The 23,133-nt window shown below is 47.9% G+C and overlaps 1 protein-coding gene across 3 annotated transcripts in view; it reads left to right on the forward strand.

The window, feature by feature from the left end:
- Positions 1 to 23,133, forward strand: part of Fbxw4 (F-box and WD repeat domain containing 4) — an 86,341-nt gene that overhangs the window by 60,043 nt on the left and 3,165 nt on the right. For 2 of the 3 annotated variants that reach the window (XM_052712335.1, XM_052712334.1), the window contains exon 6: positions 12,906 to 12,971. In XM_052712335.1, the coding sequence (XP_052568295.1) occupies positions 12,906 to 12,971 (66 nt within the window). Of the gene's footprint in view, positions 1 to 12,905; positions 12,972 to 14,853; positions 23,089 to 23,133 lie in introns of those variants that run through there. The other variant, XM_052712337.1, reaches the window with a different exon arrangement.

A 23,133-nucleotide genomic window follows, 5' to 3' on the forward strand; every position in this document is an offset into this window, starting at 1 on the left:
TATGTATGTATGTGTGTGTCTATATTAGTCTCATTTTCATGAATCCTATTTCTATAGCTCTGCTGAATATAATTTATGATGCATGGCTGACTCTCCAGGTGTATCTGCCTCCATGATCCCACCCCAAAACGTACATAGTCCTTAAGGGTAATGGGGGAGGGCTTCTAGAGTGAGCACTCCAGGTTAAAAAGCACAGGGCTTTTGAGAGACCAGCCTGATCTGCATAGTAAGTTCCAGGCCAACTGGTGCTATGTAGTGAGACCCAGTTTCAAAAAAAAAAAGAAAAGAAAGAAAGCAAGAATAAGGTTTCACTTCCCTTTCTACTCCATCTTTTAAAAATGTTTAAATTTATTCTTTTAGGATTTTACACATACATACACTATATCTTGGTCATATACACACATTTATGCACATACACAATACAGATATGCACTATATCTTGTCATATACATGTTTGGGTGGGAGCTCCACCTCAACCCCTGGCACCCTGGCATCCCTATACCCAAAGAGTCTGGAATGTTTGGAAGGAGTCTGGTGGAATCCACCTCTGCTCCCTTCCCCATCTCTTTCCCTAAACCCGCCCCTTCAAAGCCCGCCAAACATAGCTCCTCCCCCAGAGAGGCTCAAGACCACTCCCACAGGGGATATATAAGCGGCATCCCAGAAAACAGACTCGTGGTTCTTCACGTCCCTGTCTCTTCTCTGCAGCCGGAGAATTGCCTGGGAGTGTTTTACCCATTAAACCTGGGCTTTCCAATTTGGTCTGATTTGGTTTGTTGCGACAGCAGAGAGGCCTTCAGGAGGCCTAAAACTTATCGATACACACATATATACACATATACACACATACATATATATACTATATCTTGTCATATACACAACCCCCTTGTCTTACTTCCTTCCAGAGCCCCAACATGTGCTCCTTCTGCTTTCAAAGTCTCCTCTTTTTCCTTTCTGGAGACAAGGTCTCACTAGGTAGTCCTGGCTGGCCTGGAACTTGCTGTGCAGACAGGCTGGCCTTGAGCTCAAGAGATTCACATTCCTCTGCCTCCAGAGTACTGATATTAAAGGCATACCTCTCCTTAGCTGGCTCTTTTTATAGCCTGCTAAGTCCAGATGTGCACAGGCAACCTACCCGTGGCCACACCTTTCAAAAACTCCCCTTCCCCACCACCATCAATCGCCAATAGTCCTCAGCAAAGGGCAACACCCCAGGGCCCTCCCTGTGCGTGCTAGGATTACTAACTGGTTTGATTTTGTTAAGGTAACCGTAGCTACTGTGAGTTCATGAGTGCACCTGGCTGTGTCATGTCTGAAGGACATCACTTCAGAGCATTCCTCCTAATCCTCTGGCTCTTAGATTCCTTTTGCCCTTCTTCTTTAGTGTTCTACGAGCCTTGTGTGTGTGTGTGTGTGTGTGTGTGTGTGTGTGTGTGGGTGGGTGGGTGGTCTCATTAAGGGCTGAGCATTTAACAATCAATTATTCTCAGCTTTTTTTTTTTTTTTTTTTTTTTTTTTTTGGCTTTTCGAGACAGGGTTTCTCTGTGTAGCTTTGTGCCTTTCCTGGGACTCACTTGGTAGTCCAGGCTGGCCTCGAACTCACAGAGATCCGCCTGGCTCTGCCTCCTGAGTGCTGGGATTAAAGGTGTGCGCCACCACCGCCTGGCTTATTCTCAGCTCTTTGACCAAATATGAGTTTCTGCATTAACTGCTGCCTGCTGCAAAAAGGAGTTTCACTGACCAAGAAGTTTCACTGACTGAGAGCAGCTCTAATCTACGAGTATAAACATAAATATTTGGAAAGCAGTTTGACAACATGTCTGTTTAGCCAAACAGTAGTCATGGGTTCTCTTCTGGGGCTTGTGACCTCCCCAGCCATGGACTTTGGCCTGGGCAGCAGGCCTCAGACCCAATCAGAAGGCAGTTGGTAACTCCCTGACATTCATGCCGCTGTTGCCCGCGTAGCACTCCTTGCCCGGTAGGTTAGCATTATAGCATGCAGGGCCTATCACTAGGTAAGTCCATTGATGACTTTTTTCCTCCAGGGAGTGACCTGTCAGCACTATGAGAGCTAGCCAGCAAGGAGGAAGTTTCTGGATCAGTTCTAGCTACGCTCTCTGTCTTGATGGAAAGAAAGTGGTTTAAGGATGCAGATCATGGTTGTGAATACTCGAGTTACCCTCTCTGCCGGCCTTTTCTCAGTTTGCTCAGTGTACTGTGGGGCCCTTTCATTGGCTGGTCATTAAGGCCTGTCTTACTTAAGCCATAGGTGAGGGAGGTATGTGGTCATACAGTGGATAGTGTTGATGGACTGTCTTACTCTTTGTTCCTGCCAAGAAACTTGTCTGCTACGCTTTGATAGTTTTAGGTGGAAATGATTGCCTGAGGTTGGTACTTAGTGAAATATGGAGAATGCAAATAAAAGCCAGCCAATCTCTTGGGACTCCATAGGCTCTGGGCCTAACCGTACAGGTCAGAGATATAGGACCTCGGGCTTGACTCTGACTTGTTCCCATTTCTTTTCACTTTTGGCCTTGTAGGCACTTGGTGTAACAAAATCTAAACCCAAGAATCAAATCCCTCTATGGTTTGTTGACTATATGTTTAGAGAGAATCAAATTTAAGGTCAACTTGTTGGAGTATATCTGGTCTTCTCTGTGCAACTCTCCAGTCGAACCCTTCTTTGCCTTCTGCTTGTTTGTAAAGCCACAGTTGACCCTCTCATCCCAAGCCCCCTTTAAATGCCAGCTGTTTATGTTTATCCACAAACCTAAGAAAACACCAGAACCTGTGCTCAGTTCTCCAAATATCAGCAGACGGTAGGCCACCAGTACCAGATGTTAGCAGCCTCACACTCAGGCTTGAGGAGGACTACCATGATGGTAAGGGGACCTGACTAAGGGGGAAAGTGTAGAGTTGGAAATCTGCTTTTGTACTTCCGGCTTAGCTGGCCATAGCATGACACCCATTTGAGCTGTGTGGTGTGGGATGTTGTTGTGAGGGGCATCAGCCTTAGGCTTCAGTGGGCACACTGAGGAGTCAGAAGAACCTGTTTGAAGAAGTTTTATTGTAATTTATATTCTATTTTTACTTTATTGATGTATATTTTTTGAAACAGGATCTCACTATTCTCATTAGTTCTGGATGGCTTGGAACTCACTATGAAGACCAGGCTGGCCTTGAACTCAGAGATACACCTATCTCTGCCTCCTGAGTAATAGGATTAAAGTCATGTGCCACCATGTCCAGTCTTTTTTAAATTCTTAACTTTGATGTTTTTTATTATGTGCATGTGAGTTGTGTGTGTATAAGTGTGTATGTGCTCTGCAGAAGCTAAAGGAGGGTTTTGGGTACCCTCCTCTATCTCTCTATCTTGTTCCCTTGAGGCAGGGTCTCTTGCTGAATCAGGAGCTTACATTTTTAAGCTAGGCATTACAGGTGAACGTGAGGCCCCTAAACTCTACAATCTCAATTCTGGTCTCAGGATTGTGCAGCAAGTGCTCTTAACCACTGAACAAGTTTTCTCTCCAGCCTTCCACCTCCTTTTTTGTTTATTTGTTTTTGTCGTCCGTTCCCCCTCCGCCCCGCCCAGACAGGGTTTCTCTGTGTAGCCCTGGCTGTCCTGGAACTTGCTTTGTAGACCAAGCTGGCCTTGACCTCATAGAGATCTGCCTGCCTCTGCCTCCCAAGTCTGTGTGTCTGTGTGTGTGTTTGTGGGGAGACCAAAGTCTGTTGCCATTCACCTTCTTTGAGTCAGACTCTCATTGGCCTGGAGTTCACTAACTGGCTCGGCTGGTTAGCTAGGGAGTACCAGGGTTCTCCTGTCTTTGTCTCCAGGGCTGGTATTGCAAGTGCACACCACCACACCCAGCTTTTTATCCAGGTGCTGGGGTCAGGCTCAGGCCCTAGGTTGTAAAGCAAGTGAGTGCTTTACTGACTGAGCTACCCCTTGAGAGCTGGAGTTACAGGTAGTTGTGAGCTGCCTGGAGTAGGTGCTGGAAACTGAACTCTGGTCCTCTGGAAAAGCAGCGAGCTCTCTTAACCAGAGTCATCTCTCCAGACCCTCAAACATTTCTAATTTTTATATAAGTAATACGTAAATATGTTCTAATTAAAAAATATACAAACAGGCTAGGTGGTGGCAGCAGATACCTTTAATCCTAGCACTCAGTAGGCAGAGGCAGGCAGATTTCTGTGAGTTCAAGGTCAGCCTGGTCTACAAAGTGAGTTCCAGGACAGCCAAAGGTATACAGAGAAACCCTGTCTTGAAAAACAAAAGCAAATATATATATGTATACAATTCAAAATAAGTGGGCTATTTAAAAGTCCCATCAGTCAACTATGGACCCTCCCCTTTTGTATTGAATAAAGCTGGCCTGTATTTGCTCTATTTGAAGCAAGCAGCAAGCATCCTATAATTTGGTACATCTGCAAATCACAGTTTTGCATTGTATAGGGTCACGTGCACTTGCTCTAAACTGTAATCCTTTTCCAAATATTTTTGTTATTCTTATGCATTTAGTTCCTCTTCCAGATGAAGTAATAATATTGTTTCGATAGGACTATATCGCATTTATACATTAATAATGAAAATGGGCATTTTAAGACAGCTTGACATTTTCTGTCTGGGAACATGATCCATTTCTCTGCTTACACAATCAACTCTTTTGCATCAGTAAAGTCTTATATAGGTTTTTGTTCTTGCTCATTTTCTGTCTTTTTTTTTTTGGTTAGGCTTGTCCTTAAATATTCTGTAGTTTTCATATTCTTTTGTGAATGCATTGAATGTTACTAAATGTAACATTTTCCATTGGTTACTCCTAGGGTATCACAATAACATTTGTGGATGTTTATTCCAAAGAGTTTGTTGTCTTATTATTTCTAGTTTACAGAAGGATAAATTAGGTTTGCTTGTCTGTCTTTCACTGTTAGGAACTAGCTCACCTGTGATAGCTCCATAAGGAGAAGAGGTCTGTTTGGATTCAGGTTTTTTGGAGCTCCAGGGTTGAGGCCATGTTTGATTATGGCCTTCCTGATGGCAGAGTTCTGAGGCAGTGCATGTAGCACATAGCGAGAGACCAGAAACATGTGGGTGTGCCTTTGTGTTCCTTTCTCTTTTTCCCTCTCTTTTTTCTCCCTTTCTCCCTTCCTCCATCTCCCATTCCTGCTTGTCTTCTCCCTCTCTCTCTTTTTCTTGCCATATGAAGCCTTCAGAATTCCATCATGGGGGCTCCACATTAATGACCTAATCCTGATGTTTTTTCAAAGGTTCCTCATCTAAATACTATATTTGGATTTTCTACTCTCCTAATACCTAACAGTGGAGATTGAAATTTCAACACATGACCCCTTTGGAGACAGTCAAACCATTCTAGAATTGGTTTCCAAGAGGTTAAATACAACCAAGATGACCCAGAAATGAGAGGGCCACTTTATCTAGGCTTGGCCTTCTAGACACCATCCTGCCCTGATGTGCATGATTAGAGAGATGTGTATCACTGCAAGGGTGACTGGGACAAGGTATTCCAGACCTCTGCAGCTGTGGGCATCAGTTTTGCCTCCTGCTAGCAAGGGCCAAGTTGAAAGAAGAGGCTGATGGAGTCACTCTACACCTGACCTGTTTGGGTTTGGTTTGGTTTGGTTGTTGTTTTGCTTTTTCGAGACAGGGTTTCTCCGTGTAGTTTTGGTGCCTGTCCTGGATCTCGCTCTGTAGACCAGACTGGCCTCGAACTCACAGAGATCTGCCTGGCTCTGCCTCCCAAGTGCTGGGATTAAGGGTGTGCACCACCCCGCCCATCTCTCTAGGGCTTTCTTGCTTGACCTTGGGTATTGATCAGGCCTGATGCTTCAGCTGTTACAGACGCTGACTCTAGCAGGCAGCTCACTACTAGGTCCACCTGCTTTCGGCCATGAAGCTTGGACAGGAGCATCTAGATGTTATTTGTTTCTTACAAAAGCTAATGTGTTTTCTCCTTATTTTATTTGTTTGTTTGTTTGTTCATTTATGAGGCAGGGCCTCACCATGTAGCCCTGACTATCCTAGAACTCGCTACCTAGACCAGGCTGGCCTCGAACTCACAGAGATCTGCTTGCCTCTGCCTCCCAAGCGCTGGAATTAAAGGTAAGCGTCCACCCTTGGCTGTGCTTTCCTCTTTTAAAAGTAACACTTGGGGCTGAGGATTTAGCTCAGTGGTAGAGCAAGCACAAGGCCCTGGGTTCGGTCCTCAGCTCTGAAAAAAAGAAGTAACACTTGTTAAAAATATCTGAAAAGTGGGGTTGGAGATTTAGCTCAGTGGTAGAGTGCTTTGCAAGGCCCTGGGTTCGGTCCTCAGCTCCAGGGGGAAAAAAAAGAATCTGAAGAGCAAAGGAAACTTAGGAAAGAAGAATTGCCTGTTGCTGTACTGCCCAAGCACAGACTCGTTAGCACTGCAGTGTGTCTTCTCTTACTCTCGCCCTTTTTAATGTTCAGGTTATTACTTTTTAATATGTATAATAATGCTGTTTGTACCCTACTTTTTCTCTTTTTCTACGTATATTCTTTGGGAATATCATGTTTAGCTCACATTTTTGGTCTTGACTCCTTTAAGGCAAGACATCCTTTTCCAATTAACCAACCATCCATGGAGTTCGTTAAACCTCTTTTTAAAACTGTTGTTGTTGTTATTATGTGTGCAGAAGTGTGCAAACGTCATGGCGCCCATGTAGGGTTGGAGGACAACATGGGGAGTCAGTGCTCTCCTCCTACCTTGTTCATCAGGGTCTCTATTATTCTGTCCTGTGTGCTTCACACTGGTCCCCCAAATCCTGGTGATTGATTCTCTGGTCATAGGAGTGCTGGCATTAGAGCCGTGTGTCATTGCATCTAGACTTTAGTGGGTTCCAGGGATGGAACGCAGGTCGTCAGGAGTGCACAGCCGTCTTGCTAGCCCACATTGGCTGAACTTGTGAATTGATGTTTTCTGTCTTCACTCTCTTTTTGAGGTAGTTGTTCTAGTTTCTGTATGAAACTGAACTTATATTTTACTGAAGCTTCAGATAGGCCTGTTCGTTCTACTTCCTTTAGTCGGATGAACCAAGTTGTACTTTGTTCTTTGAACACTGCCTCCCTCCCCTCCTAGAGGAGCTCCTCTGGACAGTAGGCCTGTCAGTGTGCCCCAACCACCGTGTGGACGTGACAGACATCCAGCAGTGGATGTTGCCCTAGCTGTAAGGTGGGCTTGTGTGCTCAAGAGAGAAAATTTCTCTCTCCCTCTCTTCCGTTCCCAAATCCATCTGTTTCTTTTCCTCCTTGTTGCCCGGTGCCCTGTTGACTACATCTCGGGCACCTCTTTCACCTAGTGCCCGCCTCCGTCTTCCCCTTCTTGACTTGTGTTGACCTCCCATGACCATCTCGCTGTCATGTCCATACAATGCTGTCACCACAGCTACTGCTTGCCCTCGCTGAGTGAGTTTATGTGACCTTCGCGCTGTATTCATGCTCTGGGACTTACATGCCAGAATGATGTCAGTGGTGGAGGTTGGCAGATGGTAACAAAGCAATGAGACCTGACATGTTCTAATGACTCCCTCCTTCTCACCCTTACTGGCCGAGCCATTGGAGGGGCAGGGGTTTCCTTGAAGTATTTAAGGAGGGGGGCCAAGGGAAATCGGGGTGGGGCCCAGGTGCCGATGAGGCCTGTGACCTTTGCTGCTATAATATCAGTGTTTCACAAGCAGGGCGGTTCAGGAACCCACTTGCAGCCCATCAAAAATTGATTTAATTGCAATTTTTCCTCCAATTAGGAGCACTGGAGCCTGACTAATTGGAGTAATAGAGAGTAATAAGGCTCAGATAAAAAGCCTTCCTCGGCTTCCTTTGTATCTTGTGTCAGGGCCCGTCAGAGGTCAGAGAGCTTGCATATTCTATTAGGCAGCCTGGCCTTCATTTGTACAAATTAGTTTACCCAACAGTAATTAAAATGCCAGTGCGGGTTGAGGAGAACTGAATACACTTGATGGGCATGCTGCTGAGTGATGTGACAGCTCTGGGGGCCTCCCTTGCCAAAGCGTGTCAGCCTGGGCTCAGGCTGTGGGGCCTAGGCCAGCTGGGTGGCTCCGGCCCTCCCCGGGGCACAGCTGCTGAGCAGAACACTTTGCTGCTGCTGCTGCTGCTGCTGCTGCCTGTCTCGGGCCAGGCTTGTCTTCTCCAGGTAGAATCATTTGTTCAGCTTGCTGATTCAGTCACTCGATCATTCAGGAACTTTGGGGACTTCAGGCAGACATTGTACTACGTCTGCTAACCCAAACAAACTCGAAACAGCTCACATGCAAGTTTGTGAGGTGAGGGGTGATATAATGGCTTCTAGAATTAAGAGGGTCAATTCTAATCCTACTACTTGCTGCTCAGGTGATTAAGAGGCAAGTTTCATTACCTCCCTGGGGTTCCTAGTTGTGGGAAAATGCTAGTAAAATGCTTGCTCAGCACCTTGTACATAGTAGGGCTCAGTCAACTACAGTTGCTTGGTATGGTGCTGCATGCTGGTGATCTTACACTTGGGAGGCTGAGGGAGGAGGACTGAGAGGTCAAGGCTAGTCTGGGCCATATACAAAGACCCTGTCTCTAAACAAATAGTAAGTGAATGACAGTCATTCCCGTGTCTGTGAGGGATTGCATCCAGTACTGTCCCCTAATCAATACCCAAATCTTTACAGGGTCAAGTCCCATCTTCAGTAAATGCACAGTAGGCGGCAGGTGTGTGGTCCTGTAATCCCAGCACTTAGGAGTCAGAAACAGGAGGACCCTGAGCTTCCTAGTGAGTTCCTGGTCAGCCAAAGCAGAGCAAAATAAAGGGGCTGGAAAGATGACTCAGTGGTTAAGAGCACTTGGTGCTTTTGCAGAGGACTGGGGTTTGGTTCCCAGCCCCCATGATGGACAACTTACACCTGCATGTAACTCCAGCTCCAGGGGAAGTCCCTTCTTACTCTCCATTGTTCTGAATTTTCTTAACCTTCTATTCTTCGTCTTGCAGCAGGACCCCTAACTCTCCTAGTGTCTTTCTAGATTGGATGGCTTCTGTGTCCACTTTGGACCTTATGGCTTGCGTGATACCAGGCTTGCCTGAGGTAGGGTCAGAAGGGCTGAGAAAAGACGGGAAATTTTAGGCTAACTTCTGGCAAGGGCTTTGTTGTTAAAAAGAAAAAGTATAGCTTATGGACTCTGAGGGACTTGTTACTTCCCCATCAGTGGATAACTGTCATATGTTGCTCTTCAGGTTTGAGTCTTTGGTGATTTGAGGAATATGCCTTTAAGAAGCAGAAGGACTGGGCTGGAGAGATGGCTTAGCCGTTAAAGGCTAGGCTCATAATCAAAAATATAAGAAGCAGAAGGACCAATTTCACTGGCTGTATGATTGGCTTCTCCAACCCTGTTGGCTTTGAACTCTTGGGGGGGGGGGCTTTCTGGTCAGTTTCATGGATCTGTATTGAATGCCCTTTGGGCTAGGCCCTGTACTAGACATGGGAGTACATGTGGGCAGTCTATTAGGAGGAACCATGGAAGGAATGCATGTGTTTCATTTCATTGATGAGAACTCTAACAGGCTTGGTTGGCATAGGACCCAGCATAGAGAAAAATACAGAGCAAATCCAGCACAGACACCAGGCTGACCCCAAGCAGGCAAGAGATCAGGACAGGGTTTACTTTTGGGAGCAAGGACTGTGGAGCTTAGAGAACTGGGGGGTAAAGCTGCCAGTAGGCATAACCCCACCCCATTGCCCGTTCAGAGCATTCTATCTAGACGGTGCTGAGTATTGGCAGCCCTGTCTGGACCGGCCAGGCTCAACTGTTACTACCATCTGCCTTCAAACGTGGCTGGTCTGCTTTTGCCACGTTCTTCCTAACAACCATAGGCACTGGGGAGAGGGCAGGCAGGAAGCGTCTCACAGCAGTGGGGAGGAGCTCCAGGGGCGAGGGACCCCTGTATCTGTAGCTGGCTTGATTCCTGGACACCCAGGCAGTCCCTTGGATTGGGAAGGTCTCCAGCTGATGAAGCTGTTTGCAGTCTCACATAGTGTTTATGTGATTCAACTCTCAGGCCCTCCTAAGGGCCAGAAAGACATGGGAGCTTCACAGCACCTAGGCTAAGGGAAAGGACAGCTTTTGGAAAGAAACGTTTATAGGTGTCTTTTATAGACAATTAAAGAGGTGAGGGGCCCTCTTCTTGGTGGCAGATGGTCAGGGCCAGGAGTGAATGGGCCAGGCAGAGGACAGGAGTCCCTTGGGAAGGGTTTGCATCCCCCCCCTTCACCCCTGCCCCTACCCCACCTGCTGGGAGGTCAGGGCTGCAGGAGTGGCAGGGATTAACTTCCAGGCTCCTCCCCCGCCTCGCTATTGATTTACCTTGAAGCTAATTTAGGCCTGTGGGCAAGAGGCCTAGAGAGACTTCCTTAAGAGATGTCTGTGTCTGTGCTGGCGCCCTTCACCTGGCCCCAACTCCTCAAAAGTCTGGAGAGCCCAATTGCCTGCTCCAGTGATTTCCAAGTAGCTATTATGTTTCCAGGCCAAGGTAATTGGCTTTACCAGTTATTAATGGGTTACCCTAAAGAGAAAATGCGGGAGGAGCAAGGCGAGGGTGGCACCTCCTGACTCTGTAGTGTGGTTCCTTGGTGTCCAGTGGCTGCTGCCCAGGCTAGGAACCACTTGAGGCTTGGCAGGAGAGGCTGTGTGGCACTACCACTTCACAGTAGAATGGCTGCTGGCAGTACTGTAGATCAGGAGGAAGTTGGGGTGCTGTCCTGTTCCTGGAGGAAACCTTGGCTTGAGGCTTGAGAACCCCAGGGTCTCTTATTTGGCCTTGTTCCAGTTGGAGATGACGGGTGGGCACTAGTCTACCGTTTTGATAGTAAACTTGGCCAACTCCTGCCCAGACATTTCCCTCATCAGCAGCTGGCAGGTAGCTCCTCACCTGCTGCATTGCCCAAGCCACCGCCTTTTCCAGAACCTTCTCTGTAGAACTCCACCTCCCACTGACATGTTGGGTACAGAAAGCACAGGTGCCGGGCAGTGGAGGCCAATGGGCTGCTTGCCTCCATGGTTACTATATCATTAGTGTATACAGTCTTTCCCTGTGCAGAACATGTAGGGACCTGCCCATCTCCGCCCCAGCCAGTGCTTTTAATTACTGATTGACATGAGGTTTCTTTTCTTTGTTTGTTTGTAGTTGGTTGTTTTACCTTTTTTATTCTTTTGGGGTGCCCGCCACCTAGCTCCCAAATAAATACACACAGAGACTTATTACTTAGGAATGCCTAGCCTTAGCTTGACTTACTTCTTGCCAACTTTTCTTGCCTCTGGGCTTTTACCTTTCTCTTCCTCTGTATATCTTACTTTCACTCTTACTCTGTGGCTGACTGGGTGACTGGGTGGCTGGCCCCTAGCGTCCTCTTCCTCTCTCATTCCTTCATCTTTTGTCCACATTTCTCCTCCTATTTATTCTCTCTGCCTGCCAGCCCTGCCTATCCTTTCTCCTGCCTTGCTATTGGCCATTCAGCTCTTTATTAGACCATCAGGTGTTTTAGACAGACACAGTGACACCTTCACAGAGTTAAACAACTGCAACATAAAAGAATGCAACACGTCTTTGCCTCATTAAACAGATGTTCCACATAATAAACAAATGTAACACATCTTAAATTAATATTCCACAACATTTGTTTTGTTTTTCAAGACAGGGTTTCTCTGTGAAGCCCTAGCTGTCCTGGAACTTGCTCTGTAGACCAGGCTGGCCTTGAACTCACAAGGATCTGCCTATTTCTACCTACCAGAGTGCTGGGATTAAAGGTGTGCGCTGTCACCACCTGGCAACTTTAGGTTTCTTAAGGCTTCCCCTCCCACCCGTGTCAGATGACCTGCCAGAGGTCTGCTCTAGCTCACATGTTCACGTTCTCGTCCTAGAACAGTGGTTCATCACACCCACCCTTCTTCCCAGGGTGCTCCTGGCTCCACTGCATGAAACCATGCAGACTGCCCATGCTGAGTGCTCTGAGACTGCAGAGAGCGAGTGCCTTCCTTCTCATCTGCCTGTCGGCAGGGTTACAGTGCCCTTAGAGACTCCTCCTGACGCCTAGCTCGTTCCCCAGCAGGCCTGGCTACTTGTTCCTGCTCCCTGAAAGCTACAATAGACTCATTGGGGATGTGCTCACTTTTCCTATTTGCCCTGTGTTTGTACAACTTTTCCAGAGTCTTCCAATTATTTGGGTGTGGTGTGGTGTGGTGTGGTGTGGTGTGTGTGTGTGTGTGTGTGTGTGTGTGTGTGTGTGTGTGTGTGTGTGAGAGAGAGAGAGAGAGAGAGAGAGAGAGAGAGAGAGAGAGAGAGAGAGTCTCTCTATAGACCAGCCTGAGTTCTGGCCTTGAACTTAGATCTGTCTGCCTCTGCCTCCGAGTGCTGGGATTATGGGAGCCACCACGCCTGGTTTCCCAAGTCTTAAACCCTTCTGGAATGTCTCCAGTTGATTGGGGTACCACTTGTCAGTCCCAGTAGGATGTTCCCGGGAGACCTTACAGCTCTCGAGTCTCCTATAGCTCTATCTTTAATAAGCTCACTCACTGCCTTGGGCTCAGGACTGCCCTTCCAGAGGTCTGCTGCTACTGTGGCCAGAGGTCATGTGGTCCCAGTCCAGACAGCAAGCTCATCTGTGGTTGAAACTGGAGGGCCCTAGTCAGACTTGGGTGGTTGCACCCCTCTCCATACACCTACCAAGTTGTCTTTTCCAAACTTCTGTGGCACTTCCTCATTCTCTCTCAGTGTTTCTTTTTCTGGCTTAACCCCATGATCCCTGGGAAAAGAGCCCTGCATTTCTAATGTGTAGCCATTTCCACCGCAAGTTCTGACAAGCCAGCTCTAACTGGTTCTCCTTTTGTTTGGCAGCTCTTTTGTGACAGGAACAGCTTGTTGTGGGCACTTCTCACCTCTGAGAATCTGGGACCTCAACAGGTAAGCCATTCCTAAACCCACAGCGGCATTCAGTGGGGCCGGGGTAGGGCAGCTGGGAGACAAAACAAGAGCTAGTTAGCTGTCCCAGTTAGCCCGTGGTGGTACCACACCGGAGGAGGCCAGCGAGAAACCACACCCCACCACCCACTGGCAGCAGCAGCGCCTTTCCTGGGAGTCATTTGAGGTTAGCTTGAGGGACAGTTGGAATACCTGTACCAGGTGAGTAATTTCATGTAGAATTGATGGTAACTTCTTGGATTTCATATAGCTTCTGAAGAGTGTCTGACTATGCAATCTGTCTTCAGAGGGGGGGTTTTATAACATAAAAATTTTCAAAGGTGGCCTACAGAACCTATAAAAATAACTGTATAGAACAATTAAATCACAACCAGGTTTTCTTCACAGTGCTCCAGCGGGCAAGCTTAGCACATTCTCATTGACTGTCAGCCATTTTGGTTTTTGTCTTTTTTTTTTCAAGACAGGGTTTCTCTGTGGAGCTTTGCCTTCCTTGGAACTCACTCTGTAGACCAGGCTGGCCTCGAACTCACAGAGATCCAACTGCTTCCTGAATGCTGGCATTAAAAGTGTGTGCCACCACTGCTGGCTTGGTTTTGTCATTTTTTTAACCAAAAACTTTTATTTTGAAATAATTCTATATTCATTAGAAGTTACAAAATAGGGGCTGGAGAGATGGCTCAGAGGTTAAGGGCACTGGCTGCTCCTCCAAAGGTCCTGAGTTCAATTCCCAGCAACCACATGGTGGCTCACAACCATCTGCAATGAGATCTGGTGCCCTCTTCTGGCCTGCAGGGATATGTGCAGGCAGAACACTGCATACATAATAAATAAATAAATCTTTAAAAAAAAAAAAAGAAGTTACAAAATAGAACAGAGGGTACTTGTATAACATCTTCTATAAATAGTATATCAACAGCAGGAAATTGACATTGGTACATTCCATAAGCCTTTCTTCTGACCAGTGTACCTACAGCCATAGTCAGGATATGGATTCCCCTCATACACCCTTCATAGTTGTGCCTGGTCTCCTCTAACTCCCCACAACCACTTAGATGCTCTCTGCCTCTGATTCTGTTATTTTGAAGATATGATATAAATGGAACCGTATGTTACCTTTTTAAAAAATTATGTGTATACCCTGCATGCATGCATGTCTGTGCAGCATGTGCATACAGTACCTGCAGAATCCAGAAGAAGGCATCAGATCCCCTGGAACTGGAGTTACAGACAGTTGTGAGCTGCCATGTGGGTGCTGGGAATTGAACCAGGGTCCTCTGGAAGAACAATTAGTGCTCTCAACCGCTGGGCCATCTCTCCAGCCCCTACTGGGTTACCTTTTAAGAATAGCTTTTAAATCTCAGGCACGGTGGCACATACCTTTAATCCCAGTACTAGAGAGGCAGAGGCAGGCAGATCTTTATGGGTTCAAGGCCAGCCTGCCAAGGCTACACAGTGAGACTCTGCCTCAAAACAAACAAACCAACAACAAAGTGTTTTGTTTTGTTTTTAAAGAAAACTCAACATATTGCTACGAGACCTATAGACATGTTGTATATATCAGTATCTCATTCCTTTTTATTACTGAGTAATATAGTAGCCCATGTTTAGATGCACCCAAGTTTCTTTCCCTCTTGAAGAACATTCACCTATTAAGGGACATATGAGTTGTTTTCAAATTTTGACTACTGCAAATAAAGTTACTATGACCATTTATGAATAGTTCTTATGTGGGCACACATTTTCATTTCTCTGGGGTAAATGCCAAGCGTGTCAGTTGCGTGGATTGTTTTAATAAGTGTATGTTTAGCCTTTTCACTTACCAAACTTTTTTCAGCACATCTTTATCATTTTGTATTTCTACCAGTAGGGTACAAGGTAGTTTGGTTTTCTCTACATCTTGACCGGTGTTTTGATATCGCCACTGTTTTTATTTTGCTGTTCTAGTAAGTATGACACTATGATTTTAACTTGGTTTTCTCTGATAGCTAATGATGTTGAACATGTGTTCATATGCTCATTCTGCCATCTGTATATCGTGTTTACAGAATGCTAGCTCATGTCCATGGTCCATTACATTGCTTTTCTACTGTTGACCTTTGAGCTTTATATAGTCTAGACATTAGTCCTTTGTCAAATATTACAAATATTGTCAAATTGACAAATATCTTCTCCTTATCTGGACCTTGTCTTTTTGTCCTTTTTTTTTTTTTAATATTTATTATGTATACAGTGTTCTGTCGGTGTGTATCCCTGCAGGCCAGAAGGGAGCACCAGATCTCATTATAGATGGTTGTGAGCCACCATGTGGATGCTGGGAATTGAACTCAGGACCTCTGGAAGAACAGTCAGTGCTCTTAACCTTTGAGCCATCTCTCCAGCCCGTCTTTTTGTCCTTTTAATTTAATGTCTTCTGCAGAACAAATTTATGTGTACATGTTTTGTCTACATGTGTTTGTCTGTGCACCAGGTGTGCACTTGGTGCCTCCAGAGGCCACAAGAGGGTGTCGGGTCCCCTGGAACTGGAGTTACAGACAGTTGTGAGCTGCTGTGTGGCTGCTGGGAACAGAATCTGCGTTCTTTGGAAGAGCAGCCAATCTTCTTAATAATTGAACTCTCTCTCCAGCCCTCAAACTTAAAATTTGATCCAGTAAATGACTGATTTTTCCTGTCTCAGCTGTGTCACATCTGAGATTCTTCAGCTAGCCTAGATGGCCAGAGGGAGGCTGATGCTTGGCAGTCTCTTCCCTCGGTTGCTCCAGCTCTGTCTCTCCCCCTCCCTAGGGAGGAAGGGAGAAGCCACATGCCTCCTTTCTGGAGCATATGCCCCACAGCTAGTCTCTCCAGGGGATTTCTCAACACAAGATGCTTAACTGGACATATTTTCTTCTACATTCTGATGACCATCTGAGCACAGGTATAGGATGCTCAGAATCTCTCCAATCTACGTTTCCTTTCTGGCTAGCTTTGAGGAACTAAAATGGTGGCCTGGGAAAAAGAAGGCCCTCGAGGTCATATTGGTGCTGGCAGAGAGAAAGGCAGGTGTTTCAGAATTGGGGTTTGGTTAACAGGAGAGAACATGAGCAGTGGGTCAGTGGTGCCTACAGAGTTGGCCTCACACTGGTTGCAGGACCATTTTTACCTTCAACTTTCTGAGTCAGTCCCTCTGAGCACTCACCAGTCCAAGTGTGGTCTCAAGTGAGATGGGTCTCACCTTCCTACTCTAGATCTACTTTTGTGGGGCTGGAGAGATGGCTCAGTAGTTAAGAGCACTGGCTGCTTTTCCAAAGGATCTGGGTTCAATTCCCAGTACCCACATGGTGGCTCCCAACCATCTGTTATTCCAGTTCCAGGGGATCTGACCCCCTCTTCCGGCTTCTGAAGACATCAGCTATGCATGTGGTGCGCAGACATAAATGCAGGTAAAACACCACACATAAAAATCTGTTTACTTTGGTTAATGCAGTTGGTGGTTACATCACCCACTGCCAACTTTTTGTTGTTGTTGGTTTTTCCAGACAGGGTTTCTCTCTGTAGTTTTGGTGCCTTTCCTGGATCTTGCTCTGTAGACCAGGCTGGCCTTGAACTCACAGAGGCCCACCTGGCTCTGCTTCCCGAGTGCTGGGATTAAAGGCGTGTGCCACCACTGCCTGGCTGGCCACCCATTGCCAGCTTAGCTAAAACTTTTAGGGCTCCTGTGGTCTCATGGCCTGAGGCTGTTGGCATCTTGCATGTTGTAGAATTTGTTCTCATGAATTTATTCTGTAGACTGACCCCAGTCCTTCCCCTTTGAGATTAAGGGTGAGGCAGGAGGAGCCCTCTCTCATGGGGCTATGTGCTGGAAACAGCAGGAGCTGAGGGCGGCCTGGCTGTGTGGCCTGACAGGCTCCTACTCCAGAACCAGCTTCATCTTGGGCCTCTCTATACTTTGCTTTCCACATTGGGGACTGAAAAATGCGAACCCATTGTTCCCAACTACCAGAAGTAGTTATGATTAAATAACTGTGAAAAATGCCCCCGCTGCCGACCCCTGCATCCTTTGCCGTCTCCCACAGTACCGAACAGTTTGTGGAGACCTGACCTCTCAAGCCCCAGGAAACCCGTGGCCACCACCAGTAGTGAGAGAGGAATCTGCCGGCCTCACAGCGCAGAAGGGTTTTGCCAGTGCGGCTCCGGTCCAGGGATGAGCATTTGTGCCAGCAGTTTGTTTCAGTTAGTTATACAGTTGGGGCTCATGTACCATCCCCTCGGCCCAGCACAGGGAGGGTGGGCTGGCTACACCACCATGGCTTAGCAGAATCTCAAAGGTTAGATGATCTGTGGGCATGGTGTTGCATGTCTTTTAATCCCTGCATTTGGGAGGTTGAGGCCGGTAGATCTCTGAGTTTGAAGCCAGCCTGGTTTATATTGTAAGTTCCAGGACAGCCAGGGCTACATAGAGAGTCCCTGTCTCAACAAAACAAACAAACAAACAAACAAAGGTTAGATAATCTTTGAGCTGCCTATGGTTGCCATGGAGGGGACTTAGGATCCTGCAGGATGAGTTCCAAAGGACTGACCCTTTGAATGTCATGCTATGAAATCCCTAGACCTTGTCAACCCCAAACACTAACCCTTTTCTGAACTCAAAATGAACCCAAATAAGAATGGGCACAAGACAACTAAGGCCTTGGGTTGTACTGGAACCAAATGAGTTATTGTCACTGTGTTCTCTGGCCAGCTTCTGGGCTCTGCATGTGACAGGGCCACCCTAGGTATCATCTGCCATTGCCCTCTCTAGCCTCATCACTCAGGGAAAGAACCAGACCTCGTGCAAACATCTGTCCTGTATCCAGGACTGTGCACAGCTTGGAGAACTGAGCAGGGCCGGGGGTGAGGAGGTTCCCTGGTGGGAGGAAATGGATGGTCAGGACAACTCTGGAACTGTCTTTCCTAAAGAAGCCCAAGCAGATAATAAAGCCATGTAGAAAACAGGATTAAGGTAATGAACAGGCAGGACCAAGTTTGATCTTTCAATAACACCAAAGCCTGACTGACAGGCAATCTGCAAGGTAGAGTGGTATTGCCGGCAGGACGCTGGCTGGGCGGAATGCGGGACTGGCTGGATGCTTTGCTTTTAACCTGTCATTGCCGAAACCTGAGCATGGCGTGGATTTTCTTTTATGTGTGTGCTGACTTGGCGGGGGTGGGGATGGGGGCTCTCAGCATTTGGGCTACCCTTAGGTGATGGTGGGGGCTGGGACATCCACCAGGTGCAGCTGTCCCACTGGGCATAGGCTCTGCCATCTTTAGAGCTATTGCCACATTCATCTCTCAGGTACCCATCCAAAGCAGCCCATACTGAGCCGAGCTTAGATTGCCCGGAGAGCCCTTTCAGGGTACTCAGGGGCTAAGCAGGGAAGAGGGGTGAGGAAGGGCTGGCTGGAGCTTGCCTGTCCTATGTCCTTTTCGCTTGCAGCCTTTTTCTCTGGTGGAGCAGCACTGTAAGTTAAGCCCGAGGAGAGGGGACTCCCAGTGAGGAAGCTGCAAGGTGCCTAGGACCCAGTTTCTGACAGTTGATGGTCTTCAGACCCTGTGTTCCATTCTCAAGTGCCAACAACTCCTAGTGACAGCCAAGCCCTGAAGTAGTCTTGTCAGGTTCTGAGGAACTGTGACAAAGCCCTCCTAGTCCTTAGCTTGAAGCCTGGAGGAATCAAAGTGTACTCCGTGTCTTCTGTCTGCATTTCAACAAGGCACTTGGCTAGTCCCTAGGGGTACCAGACGTTGACTGTGTGGCAAACACCTCCCAGCTTCTGGAAGGCCTAGCAGATCTGAATGCTCTGACATCACCGCCACCACCATGAGCCTGCTGTTGCTATGGGATTGGCATTTTCTACCAAGGGGCATTTGAGCTGGCTGGATCTAGCATTGGCCACTAAGAGAAGAGCGCTTTGGGTCCCCTATGACTGGGGACAGGTAAGCTACAGGGTGGAGAAGCCTGTAACTCCAGACCTGAAGCTTGTCACAGGGGGTCCAACCATTGGCCCTAAGCCATCCTGGGAACTGTGCAGTAGGGAAGCAGGTGATGTCACTGTTCCTAAGGCATTAAGCCCTCTGGGTACTGCCACCTTGCAGGTATGTGGTCACATGGCCCTGTACAAAAATCCTTCTCTCTCTGTCCCTAAGGCCAGGGTCATCCCTGTTCTCTGTTATGCTTTCATTTCTGTCTTGAAGCTGCTGAATCTCTTCTTAGCCAGGGAAAGGGCAGAATGGGTTTCCCACGTATGTAGGCTTTGCTCAGGGCAACCCCATGCCTGGAGCCAATCTCTGCCTCAGGAGACTTCTGTGTCAGCACTAGAAGTGCCCCTCACAAAGCTGCCTCTTCCATTGAGTACTGAGTAAGCAGACTTGTAAGGGCTACCTGTAATAAGCCCCAGGTATGCTGGGAATGTAACTTTGCCTTGCGCCGAGCACAGGATATGGATATATGGCATTTGCTAACCACCGAATGGCAGGGCACATGGATGGAGATGGAAACAGTGGTCATCACAGGCTGCTGTGCTGAGGACATCGTCCGTGCCCCATTCCACTCAGATGTGGCTGTCTCCCCTGGCCTTCCTCTCCCCCGCCCCGTGCAGGGCCTGGCCTTCAGTCAGGGTGATTATGGGGACTGCCCCTCTTGAAAGTACCTGCCTTCTCCTTTGAAAGTATTACTGACAGCTTTTTCCTTCTCTTTTTTCTTTCCTTCTTTAAGGAACCCTGTAATTTCTTATTCTTTCTCCCCCTTTGCTTTTGCTTTCTTGTCCTGTCCTCCTGAACTCTTTGAAATCGGCTCTCTGCCTGCTGACACCAAACTGATACTTTGCGTTTCACTTCTCCTTATCCCTTTATGGCAACAGATGTTGAAATTTTGTATCCTTTTATCTGCCCGGCTGCCCTTTCCTGTAATTACGTCGCCTTGTTAGCAGTACAAAGTGGGCTGCCCGGCTGCCTGGCCTTTGAGCCATTGTGTCTGAACACGTGTGCTGTGGTGGGTGCTGGAGGGGAGGCATGCTCACACACATACATGTGACAGACACTGTGTGCCGCCTCCTCCTCCTGACGTAGCAGGGACGATATATTTCAACATCATCCCCACATCTGCACTGTTAGGTTTGAAATCTGGGCCAGGTGGCTCAGTGGGCAAAGGTACTGTCACTGATCCTGATGACTTGAGCTTGATCCCCAGAACCTGTACGGGAGGAGAGAACGGATTCCTTTAAATTGCTCCTTGACTTCCATAAGCACAACCTTGCCAAGAAATGCTTAAAAAAAATATTTTTTTTTGGAGGGGGGGTTGTTCCCTTGATTCTCTTATTAGAGGACCAGCCCCTTAGGCACCTGAGAGGTAGACAGGCCTGCAGAGTACAAGTGAGGACCTGAAGGTGGACCTTGTATCTGCTAGGGCAGGGCCGGGGCTTGCAACCAACTTGACCCTCCCATTCCCACAGGGGCAAGTCACAGGTCTCCTGACATGTGGCAGGGCCCACTTACCCACACATGACAGTGAGAGACCAAGACACAGAACTGGCGCTCCGCTGTTAAGGGAAAAGTGGTAGACTTGGAGGCCTAAAAGAACACGGAGTTAAGCTGGGCATGGTGGTGCACACTTTAATCCCAGCACTCAGGAGGCAGAGGCAGGAGGATCTCTGAGTTCAAGGACAGCCTGGTCTACAGAGCGAGTTCCAGGATAGCCAGGGCTCCACAGAGAAACTCTGTCTCAAAAAACCAAAGGGGTCGGGGAGAGGCCTATTATAAGGACCACATGACAGTAGGTGTGAAGTACTCAGTGTAGGCCTTCCAGACACAGGGACTCAACTATGTGAGCTTCTACGGAGGTAGCAGCTACTCCTTCACCATGAGACCTCTACAGCCATTTCCATTAGGTTACCACCAGGCTGGCTTTGCAGCTCAGCCTGGATCCTGGGTTCTGTCTTCTTGGTATGTGACTTGAAGGTATTTCCTCTGTAGCTTTGGCTTCTTTATTCCCAATCAGAGGCTAATCTGAGACTTCTACTCTGCCCCAAAGCCTCACAGTGCTTCATGACATTAGGGATGTGTGTACATCCACAGGTTTCAGAGGGCTGGATGCCGGAGACTGCCATGTGTTCCCTCACATTGCCAAGCCTCTAGCCAAATCAGATGGCCAGCCTCATCACCTTGTCATTGCTATCCATCACAATCCCATCACTACCTAAAGAATCACTCATTCTCCTTCCTGAAAAATGTCTATTTACCTTATAGAACGTTCTCTTTTCTCTGTATTGTTAGCTGAGTATAAATTTAGACTTCTCTCCCTCACTGGACAGTGGCTCCTCCATAGTGCAGCTCACATCTCCCTGTGGTTTCTGTTAAAGCACAATACCTGGCCTGTAGAAGGTGCTTGGTTAATGGTTAAGGGAGGAGAGAAGAGGGGAGGTGACTGTTCTTTAGTGCCCCTGGGTCTGATTTAACTTACAGGCCATTTGCCCTGGGAGAGAAGAGATAAACTGCTTGTCATACTTCAGTCTTTCAAAACTACTGTTAAGGTTGAGAGTAGCACATGCCAGATGAGGTGGCTTGACACTTAGGGGGATGAGGATGTACGTGTATGGGGACTCCAGGGAGTCCCATCAGCACCAGAATGTTAAAAGTAGCTGAAAGATGGTGTGAGAGTCACAGCGTGCGTCACTGTGGGCTGGAAGCCTCAGAATACTCTAGTACAAGAGGCTTGTGGTAAGTATGTGGGCCAGAGTTGTAAGGTCTGGGCTGAGAATGAAGTAGAGCATAGTGTTTAGACTGTAAGGTTCAGGCTGGAGGGGCAGGGGAATGCCTGTCAGCTGGACCATTGCGGCTGATGGCAGTGCATTATCTCACTTTGCTTCCTCCTTCTGCTCAGCAGGTGAGCCAGGCCCAGGACACCTGATTTCTCTTTTGAGACTCCTCAGGGATACGGTCCCACGCAGCTTGCTTCTTCCTGCACAGTACTAGAGGCTGTGCCACGGGAACAGGCCCCTTCAGCAATCCTCCTCAGCCTGTCTCATTCCTCGGGCTCGCCCTGCAGGCTGCCCCATCTCTATCATTCCTGGGTGGAGAGAGTTATTGGAGTCAGGCTCAGGAGGCTAGGGTGTGGAGGTCTCCAGCCCTCAGCAGCTCCTGGAGGCCTACGCTTTGTCTGTAAGAGTTGGAAGGGAAGGGACTTTTTGTCTGGCTCTCTATAGTGACAAGCCCAGTTCTTGCTCCTGTCTTGGCCCTGGGGCTCTGAGCAGCAGCCCTGTTCCCACACAAGTTGTGGGACAGCCAAGTCTCTACACATGCCACCCCCCTTTACCCCCTACAGTGAGAGGCCGAGAAGCATTCTTAACATTCTTTCTAGAGAAAAGGGGTGAAATGTCTGAATTTGGGGGTCACCACGTTATACAAATTGCAATCTAATCGTTTTTACAAGAACACGCTTGCAGTGAGAAAAGCAGCACAGGGGGTGAGCAGACAGACAGACAGACAGACTGTTGAGGGCCATTGTTGGGCCAGTCTCCCTCCATCACAACAGTTAAGCTAGTTTGCTACTTAAATTGGGCCTGGGGTGGGAACCTGAAGGGCCCGTGGTGCCATTTCTGTTTGTTTTCCCAAATCAAAGCCCCAGCAGGGCTCCCGTGGCACTGCTGGGCTACTGTTAGGAGAGACAGGCGTTTCCCAGAGCCTGCTCTGTCAGTTGATGCTCTGAACTTAACCTTGCGGTGCTATACAACAGAGCTTGGAGGCCTCAAGGCCAAAGAAACTGTATCTTTGTAGTGGTGGTTTAAAGTGTGTGTGGCCCCTTGAGAGTCCCAGACAAAGGAAAGCAGAGACTTCCCAGGCTGGGACAAGCAGATGAAGGACTGGGCCTTTGGGTCTCCCCAGACCCCTTAGGCTGTGCTGTATTGGTGGCTACTTGGGCAGTGGACAGGATCCAGATTGGTGGCTCAATCTGGATGTGCCCCCTCTCACTTCTGACCCGCCAGCGGTGGGTACCCAGCTCTGATTCTCTCCGAATCCCAGCAACACGGTGGACAGGCAGATGGGGCTCCACTGGGCTCCACCCCTACACCCGGTCTTTCATCTTCTGTTTCAGACAAACATGAAATTACTTCCACAGATTAAAGAGGAGAGC

Source organism: Peromyscus californicus, unplaced genomic scaffold, assembly GCF_007827085.1.
Source record: "Peromyscus californicus insignis strain IS unplaced genomic scaffold, ASM782708v3 Scaffold_4__1_contigs__length_199733344, whole genome shotgun sequence".
Taxonomy (NCBI): domain Eukaryota; kingdom Metazoa; phylum Chordata; class Mammalia; order Rodentia; family Cricetidae; genus Peromyscus; species Peromyscus californicus.